This window comes from Populus euphratica, unplaced genomic scaffold, assembly GCF_000495115.2.
Source record: "Populus euphratica unplaced genomic scaffold, PopEup_1.0 scaffold278.1, whole genome shotgun sequence".
In the NCBI taxonomy this organism is placed as follows: Eukaryota; Viridiplantae; Streptophyta; class Magnoliopsida; order Malpighiales; family Salicaceae; genus Populus; species Populus euphratica.
Genome location: NW_011500113.1, coordinates 345,950 through 355,655, shown reverse-complemented (window position 1 = coordinate 355,655; position 9,706 = coordinate 345,950). Strand labels below are relative to the sequence as shown.

The window sequence follows — 9,706 nt, the reverse complement described above, 5'->3', positions numbered from 1 at the left end:
CAAAACTATTAGCAATCACTCGAAATTCACTTAATTTTCTTCTTGATAAAAATCATGAATTGAATAAAAGCTAAAACAAACCAGCCTATAGTTTGTTATATAAGTTTCACGACATCTACTGTCGGTCGTTTCGAAGAATTTTCGCGCATTCCTCCCAAACTCACCTCTCTTTCTCTCACCGTCTCTCTTGCTCTCTGTTCAAACTTCTCTTCCTGTAACTTCAGGAGGCGGGGAGTGAACTTTTAGCTGCTGTTGGCTACATTTGTTTTTTATATATATATATATTTTGTGTGTTAGAGATGGGGTGGGGAAACATTTACAGGAGACGTGCGAATGTATTTACATTGGCCATGATAATTTACATCGATTATAAGGTATGGATCAGCCGTATTGAAAATCTGATTATGGGTTATTTATTTAGAGTGATGCTTATTTTTTTTTAGATTAACGTGGGTGTCCGGGTCAGTTTGCGCACACCACGACTAATCCCACGGGCCCTGAAGTTAACGACCATGTAATAAGCCTCCAGTGGCCATCATATGAGCAACCAAGGACTCGAACTTGAGACCACAGAGAGAGCAAACCCCTTGATCCCAAGTTCTTACCACTTGGTCACCATCTAGATGGTTTAGAGTGATGCTTATTGTTTATGCTGATTGTGGTGGTTGTCTTTTTTTATAATGAAGGCTTTACAGAAAAGAGAGAAATTCATGAAGAAACCGAAAAGTGATGCATTGTGGAAGAAGGCCCATGAGCGGAATGCTAAGCGTGTTTTTAATTTGATGGTAGAGTTGGAAGGTTTGTGGGTGAAACTTGGACAGTATTTGTCCTCACGTGCTGATGTGCTTCCTTCTGCTTTCATTTCAATTCTCAAGCAGTTGCAGGACTCTCTCCCTCCTCGTCCGTTTGAAGAGGTTTTGTTTTAGTCTTTTTCTAATAGATTTGGAAGTCTTCATGTGATTCAATGTGACTTTGTTGACCTGATGTTTCTGATTTTTTTTTTATCTCATAATGTTAGTTGTTTATTTTCAAGCCATGTTTCTCATTGTTTGGTTATGTTAAAATTTGTGTTTGCACAGGTTTGTCGCACTATAGAGAAAGAACTAGGGAAATCCACGAAGGAGCTTTTCTTGGATTTTGACGAAAATCCTCTGGCAACAGCATCGGTAAGATCCTTAGACTAGATGTTTGTGCTAGGAAGTTCGTGCGGATGCTCATTTAGGATTGAAATTTTGATTTTCTTGTTCTCACAAGGTGTGTACAATTTGGAATAATCTTGTTGTTCTCATGTTATATTCTATGCAGATTGCACAAGTCCATCATGCCACATTAATTGATCGGCAGAAGGTGGTTGTTAAAGTTCAATATGAAGACATCAAGAAAATCATATTGGAGGTTTGGAAACTCTTTAGAGTTTGGCTTTTGAGATGCTGCGTCAGAAAGCAAATGTTTCAGTCCTTATGGTTATTTTGCATGCCTTTTTTTTTTTTTTTTTGCAGGATTTAAAGGATGCAAAATCCATTGTTGACTGGATAGCATGGGCAGAACCGCAGTATAACTTCAGCCCTATGATCGATGAATGGTGCAAAGAAGCGCCACAACAACTCGACTTCAACCATGAAGCAGGTAAACTTCAACCACAAAATTGCTATTTTCTTTTCTTTTACAACCAGTAGATAATAAATGTGAGTTCTGGCTGGTCTGGATGAGGTTATTGGGATTTGGGATTCATATCAGGAGCTTGAAATAACGATAATGGAATCCAATCATTGGGACAGTTAAATCTGATCATGTTTAGAATCCATACCAAGTGCAGCATCTTAATTTTTTATTGAATCAATGAAGTGAATGGGATGATAGCTGTGTGGTGTCAGCAGTGAGGATAATTGATGGTGGTGGAGGCAAGGTTGGCAGTTGTGATGATCGTATTTGGATTTTAGTGGAGGCAACAGCTTCGCTTGATGGATATGGTGCTATGAGGCTGGTGGCAGCAGCAATGATCATGGCAATGTGAGGGTAACTTTAATGACAGTGGTCAAGGCAGTGTGGTACTCTTTTGGTAGCAGTGCAATGGCAGTGGCATGGTTGTAGTGGCGATTTGATGGCAACTCATGTGAAGACTTTGGCATGGTGCTGTTAGTGCTAATGGAAGCATTAGCATTGGCGCTATGTTGCAGTGGTGAGCTTGGATGTTGTAGAGATGAAAGTGATGGTTGGCAACTGTGTATTCAGCCATTTTCTAGCATGTTCATGAAAGTGAAACTCCAACTCACTATACTGAATTCAGTGTAGGACATTCCCAATATATTTATTAACACTGTGCAGAGACAATGCAAGGAATTTTAAATTCTTTAATCTCTTCCTCCATTTATATTCTCTTACTGTTTTTCTTATCAAGTACGTCATTGTGTTTCTCCACTGTTCAGTGTACCTTTCTCTCTTACTGATGCTGGTCTATTGTATTTGTAGAGAATACCAGAACCGTGTCTCAAAATCTTGGCTGCACAAGCAAATATGATAGCAACAAGCCCATCAATCAAGTGGATGTTTTCATTCCAGAGGTTATTCAGGTATCATTTTGCTCTCATGTTTTGATATAACAAAGTTGCTTGCTCGAGTGCAGGTGCAAAAGGATGAAATCCTAAAAAGATATCTTGTGGTAGGAATTTTATTAACATTTCTCACTGTCTGGAACAAATATTAAAGGACTCATTGCAGGCATCTTCATTGACATTTCTGAGCCCTGACAGTTAACTACCATTCTTACAAAAAGAATCATGTGGGAGAAAAATGAACATTTTTATGTCGTTCTGAAGCCTGGGCAGAGTGGAGTGGAGGAAAATGAATTATTTAGTTATGACACCATCGTGAATGTCTAAACCATATACCTGACTAAAACACATGCACTTACCTATAATTACTAGATGCTAGTCTCTTCACATGTTTTAACCTAATATGGATGGTTTCTATAAATATTTTCAGTCACTGGATCTTAAACAATGAGTTCCTTCTAACCTTTTAACTGCTTGGTGCCTTTTTTGCTATTCTTATGTTGATAATGATCCTTAATCTTTTCACTCTTCTCACTGTGCATCATATTCCTCTCATTGCAGTCAACAGAAAAAGTTCTAATTTTGAAATATATGGATGGAATTCGGTTGAATGACTTAGAATCCCTAGAAGCTTGTGGTGCTAACAACCAAAAAATTGTTGAACAAAATAAACTATATTTGAAATTGAATTTATGATGTTCGTTATAATTGCTAATGAACCAAAATCCGAAAGGATAATAATGAGAATGTAAAAGTTAAAAAACAATGGTAAAAGAGAAATGAATGTTGTCGATTACTGTTATTATGTTGTGAAATGTGATTGAGTATTGAATAATGATGGGTACTTATGGATTTAGGAGGAACCGTAGAAGGAGTACAATAACAACAAGGGAGTGCGAGCCAAGCTTCTATAGCAAGTAGGTATTCCACATTTATACCCTTCATAAATAATAGTGTTTTTGGTAATCTATTTTATTTTGGATTTCGCACTTGTGGATGAAGCCAAAGGAAGAAAAAATATGATGACATGAACAAGAAATGAAATCTGATTTTGTTTATGGAATTATAGATTTCGATAATGAACTTAAAAATAATTGGTTTTGGATTTGATTAGTCAGTCCTGAACATGGACGACTAATGATGTTGGCAAGATTTGCTAACATCGACATGACCATGATGGAAAGTTGAAGAATATTGAACTTGATTAACTATTCGGGTTAAAAATAGCTAATAATATTTGTCATAACCATTTATAGGTTATTCCCCAAAATTACATATTTTTTTCTTTCTAAAAAAACAAAAATAAAATAAAAGTTGATAATGTGAAGAAAGCAGAACGAGGTGGATTTCAAAAAATACATAAAAAGAAGCTACAATTTTGAAGAAAATTATAGATCAAATTGTAACCCACTATACCCAAGATGAAAGAAACAATACACATTCAAGGTCAAATTAAATGATTATTAGACGAATCAACATAAGAAATTAAGTCCAATGACATAATAAAAATTTTAATATGTCAATTTAATTTAATCATGGGCAAAATTAAAATTTTAATCATGTTTAAGAATTAATTTGAGTCCAATTAAAGGATTTAATTAGGTGCGAAAACTTAATTATACTTTAAATGGGTAAAATTAATTTTATTAGGGGTTTAATTAGTGAAATATTATGTTTGGAAGCCTAATTTGGGCTTCATTAAGAAGAATAGAATTTTAAGAAACCAAATTTAATTATTACCAAGTCAATTGATTGAAATCAAGGGCAAAATCGCAAGAAAATTAATGTTTTGATATCAATTAGGGGTCAAATTGAAACATGTTATATCCAAGGACCAATCTATAAAAGACACCAAATTATAGGGGCTTAATTGATTGAAATCGAGGTGAAATTGAAGGAATTAGAAGTTTGATTGTCAATTAGGGGCAACATTATAAAAATGCAAAACCAAGGATCAAATTGAAAAATACGCTCAAATTGGGAGCTCATATTGTAATTTGGTTGGGGCTTAATTGCACTAAATCAAAAGTTTAGGGTCAATTAGGGATGCAATTAAAAGTTGGAGAACTAAATTAAACTTCGGCTAAAACCATAAATTAAACTCCAAAACGGTGTCGTTTTGAACAAAAAAAAAATAGACAACGCATTGTCTGGTTACTATTCATTATCTTTTTCTTTTTTTACCTGAAAAGTTGCTTAGATTACCTACTTTACAGGTGCATTTAACGCCTCTAGCCTTCATCAAATTTGACAAAACTTGCACGCAAATGATCATTTGGCATCCCTTTTCAACCCAATAGGGTCCATTTAGGCCGATTGCGCCATAGAAGCCACAACATCCAAAAAATGGCTAACTTAAACAGCCTTGAACTATAAGATTTGACAGTTTATAGTGTCTACTTTGAACCAATAGTTAGGATTCACTTTCTCACCTACAAAGTTGTTTCTTCTTCTTTCTTTCTTTGCCACTAGTAGCCAACACCCTTAATAAAGCCACCGTTCTCAGCCAAACCCCTAAGCCAGGTGAGCTCCCCTTCCCCTTCTTCTTTTTATTCTTGTCCTTTATTCATTACATGAATAGTGGGCATGAATTATATTTCACGGTCACTTTTCATATAGTGAACTTTGGGTCGGGTTAGTTTTGGCCCAACCTAAATGGTTGGATCGAGCCTAGCCCAGAACAAAAAAAAAAAGTAAAGATTTGAGATCGGCCCAACCATTTTTGATCAAGAACAACCCACCCACACATTATAATATTATTATATTTTAAAAAATAAAAATTCAAAAATCTTCTAAAAAATACTATGATTTTCTCACATGTATTTCTACTAATTTTACATAATATCGGGTTGTATATATACACTATAAGATATAGACTCGGTATTAAAATACCTAATTTTTTCCAAAAAAAAATTCAAAACTTTTAAATTAATTTTCCTTTAAAAAAACAAACAAAAAAATATTAATGTTTCTTTGCATATAGTTAAATCCAAAAACTTTTCCAAGCATATCTTCATAAAAAAAAATTGCATCTCTCTCTTCTTTTAAAATGCAAAATGGATATCGTAACTATTTTATAATTATCTTTTAGGATTTGATCAAAATATCAAAAATCCTTTTTCAATTTTTTTAGGGTTTAAATATACTTTAATAATATGTGGGTGTAAAACTACACAATAGAAAACACCCTCAAGTATTAAAAATACAAAGTGGAAAACAAAATGCAATGCTAAAATTTTGATTTTAGAACAATTAGGATTAGACCTAATGAGGTAATGATTATCTCATGAAGGGAGATCTGCCTTAGACTTTAGTAAAGACCAACAAATAGAAATCCGACCTAGAAAAACAATCAAACAACAATGTAACTTATCTTAGGTAAAATGCATTGGGAGTTATGCATTTTTTCTATGCACAATCAGCCCCTTACTTTGACTCTTACAGACCATATGTTCATACTAATCATAATATTAGGTGGTAACTCCTGAACCTTAACCAGAACTTTATGATTAAACTCAAAACCCTTTTCTTTCCAACAACATACCTCATCAGGAGGCACAAAAAGCTCGTTGTTGCCCCGATGTCGCACACCTATGATAATATCGACAGATGATGTTAATATTAGCAAACTCATGAAAACTTGATTAGCTTTTCTAATAAGAAAGTTAATGATGTCAAGAATCCTTGACATCGGTATTTCCGAGAATATTTCCAAGGTATTATGGAAAATTGATTAACTATTTCGAGTAGGAAATAGTTAATGGTATCTACCAGTTAAGTTGATGCCAGCATTACCAAACATTTGTATGAATTAGGAACATATTTTGTCCCTAATGTATTTTTTCTTTAAGTAACCATATAACTAGAAATGTAATAGTATCCTTTTTGTATTAAATGTTGGTTGTAAGATTATACTATTTTGTGTTTGAAATCTTAACGTTGCATATTTCTGTTTGCTTATGAATTTGTTGCATGTTTAAATGTGAAAGAAAATGAGTTGGTGAGATTGTGATATAATTGAGAGAGGAGTATGAGATGTGTGCAGGATGATTGTCGATAACTTGGGACTTTTTAATATAGGAGAGGTTTTACCAAAATTTATCAGGAATTTCAGAGATTCCTATATAAGTTCGGCAAAAAATAAATTTCCCATGATTTCCTTTTATAGGAATGATATATTGTTTTCACTAATGGGAGTGTTACACATTTTTCAGTTTAAATTTGCTTCTCTCTTTAGTCTGGTGTAACTTCTATGATAATTTGGCGATGGGCTGAGAAAAAAGACTTGTGGGGGCACTGGGTCTACTGTTATCATAAAGGAGGATATTACTATATGAGAGGGATTTTGGGTATGTATGAGAATGGGTTTTTGGCTGGGTGTTGGTCTGAGGTGTTGTTGGTTCTAGTCGCTAGTGGTTGCTGGATCTTCAATGAGGATACTAGTGCTTCAGTGAAAATAAGGGAGAATGGATGGTGATGGAGAAAGTTCGTGTGGGAGCTGGTATGGTTTGGTTTGGTTTCTTAGATTGTGCAATTGAAGAAGCAGCGTCAACTAGAACAGCTGTTAGAAGAGATATAGTGTTTTGGGTGAGTGAATGAGTGTTGTGTATGTGGTGATATTTTTTGTTTGAAGGAACGTGGGAATGGTTTTGGCTTTTTTTCTTTTGCCACTCTAACTGACTTTCCTTTGCTTGAATGATAAAATTAAAAAACAAAATTAAAAAAAATAAAAGACTAACTATAGTCAACTTGGATTAACTTGTCGAACTCATAATTTATCAATTTGAAATAAATTATAAATCTTAATTCCCAACCAACTCAATATTAAAATATAAAATTAAAAACAAATTGATTAAAAAGATCATAGAAAACAACTTGAGTCAACCTGAGTTAATCCGTTAAACCTGTAATTCGAGTCATAAGACGAAAATAATCTTAAAGAAAGCAAACTAAAATAAATTATAAAGTTTAATTTCTAATTAACTTAATGTTTAAAGACAATTAAGAAAAAAAATCAATTAAAAATATATAAAAAAAAACTCAAATTAACCGAGTTATCTAGTCAAATAAGTGGTCTAATTAATTACGCACTAGTTCCGATCAAGACTAAATCACTTAACTTCATTCATAAACCTCCATTTCATTTTTAGGTCATGTTTGTCAACCACTCGAAACAACGTTTATCTCTGCCAGCTATTGTTGTAAGTACTGTAACTTTAAATAGCAAAGCTCCGGCTTTAAAATTTCCTATTTTGTATGAATATGACTTTTGTTTTTATGATAATATGACATGTAATTCAAATTACATATGATTCTTCTCGTAAAACTCAGTCTGACCTTCTTTTCTTTTTACTTTTAGATAAATGTGGAATTATTTTGTGATAGCATTCTGCATATTTACATTATTATTCACTTATGTTGTAATAACTTAATTGTACTATGAGGATTAAAATTTAAAATTAAAAAATCATGGATTTATTTTGATAAAAAAATATGATTTGTCAACTTTAAAAAAAAATTAGCTATTACAATATATTTTTATCATTGATAACTTCTTATCATCAAAATAATTATAATTATTCATTTTTAAATTTAATTTTTTATTAAATTCAAATTAAAAAAAAAAAGAGTTTAATCAAGACTTTATTATCCATTTCTTATGAAAGCTCCTTTATTATAAATACATATCCTCATAGAGGGGGATATTACAGGAAAAAATAGGGGAAGACATAAAAAACACTACAAAGAAAAAAAAATCCTAAACCAAACTCTATACTTGTTGCCGCCTCCTCTAGAACCACCATCACCATGCCTTCATGCCATCAACCTCCAAAAGCCACCACACAAGCTTTCATCCAGTTGCAAGAGACCCCTTCATCTCTTTTCTTCCCCTCTATAGTCTGGCAACGATAGTAGATAGTCAACCAGCAGCACCCATACAAGCTAGACCCATCTTTCTCTTAGCTCTTACCTTTATAGGAGAAGAATATTGGCCTCTATCAACCCAACCGTAAGTTTCAAACCAGCCTAGCAGGAGCTTTTTCTCTACGCCAAAGCAACAACATGAGACTTCTTTCAGCAGCTTCCATCAGCAGCATTCGATTGGCAGAGAACTGGGATCCTTGCATGTTTAAAGCACTGTCACCGCTAATCAGTTAATTAGAAGTTGCAACAATCTTTCGCCATTATTATAATTCAACTTTGAATGTGTTTTTAGAGATATGTCTACCAGTACCAACCATACTCGACAAAAACACCACAATAATAACAACAGTAGGAGCTTGAGTCTCTTTCTTCGGATAGCAGCAGCACCTTGAGTTTTTTTTCTCTTTATTGAAGCAGTGATAGCGAGTGCTCCTCAGCCACACCTTTCTTGAGCTGCAGTGGCAGAACCAGCTTCAGCTCCTCCTTCCAACATTCAAAGTCCTATCTTTAACCAAGAGCAGCATTTAGCGAAGGTTCCCATTGCCAGCAAAAGGTAAACACAGGGAGGGAACAAACAACACAAGGCAAGACAAACGAAACAGGGAACTAGAGAAAGAATGGAGAGGAGGTAGCATCGATCAGTTCTTCTCCAGTGAACCAAAAAATTAGAAAAAGAAAAGAGGAAAAAAAGCAACATCTGTCGGCCATTACCTCATCATTTAGCTTCTTCTCTAACGAACCAGGTAAGTTCTTCTTAATGTACATGCATATTATAATTCACTTGCTACAACAATTGTGAATTATAATTGACTTCTACTGGCTTAGGCCAGTTATCCAGTCTAGCTCAAGAGAAAAAAATATATGCTTGCATTGATTTAAATTTATTTTACTAGTTTATTCAATGACATCAAAGTCGGGAGTCTTTTATGTTTTTTGGCCACTTAATATTTACCAATATTAGAATTGAAAATATTCGTAGTTTAATATTCACTGATGTTAGAGTCAAGAATAATGCAAGTAAACCATCATAGTATAAACCAAGAAACTCTTAGCAATTTAAGACAAAATTAACAATGTACTTAAGGGGTGATAATATCTTTTCTTTTACATAACTAGTCTAGTACCATATAATATTTGTTAACCAGTTAAAGTTCTTAGTGATAATAATACTAAATGATGACTCATTGAATAAGATCTTTCTCAATAAATAAAAAACAAGATGTTTGATA

The 9,706-nt window shown here is 33.6% G+C and overlaps 1 protein-coding gene across 11 annotated transcripts; it reads left to right on the top strand.

Annotated features, from left to right (window-relative positions):
- Positions 1–228: 228 nt before the first annotated feature.
- Positions 229–9,389, top strand: LOC105109859 (uncharacterized aarF domain-containing protein kinase 1-like). 11 transcript variants are annotated; one of them, XR_839346.1, is made up of 9 exons: positions 229–374; positions 687–914; positions 1,080–1,166; positions 1,306–1,395; positions 1,500–1,626; positions 2,470–2,570; positions 3,410–3,469; positions 7,703–7,753; positions 8,895–9,389. XR_839346.1 is itself a non-coding variant. In XM_011004717.1 (8 exons), the coding sequence occupies exons 1-7, from the start codon at positions 300–302 to the stop codon at positions 3,419–3,421; spliced, it is 720 nt and encodes a 239-aa protein (XP_011003019.1). In that variant the 5' UTR covers positions 229–299; the 3' UTR covers positions 3,422–3,469; positions 8,892–9,389. The 11 variants fall into 11 exon arrangements, 7 of the variants coding, with proteins under 7 accessions (XP_011003019.1, XP_011003016.1, XP_011003017.1 ...); XR_839345.1 differs by having other exon boundaries at positions 3,394–3,469; positions 8,892–9,389; XR_839347.1 differs by lacking the exon at positions 7,703–7,753 and having other exon boundaries at positions 3,410–3,473.
- Positions 9,390–9,706: the final 317 nt, after the last annotated feature.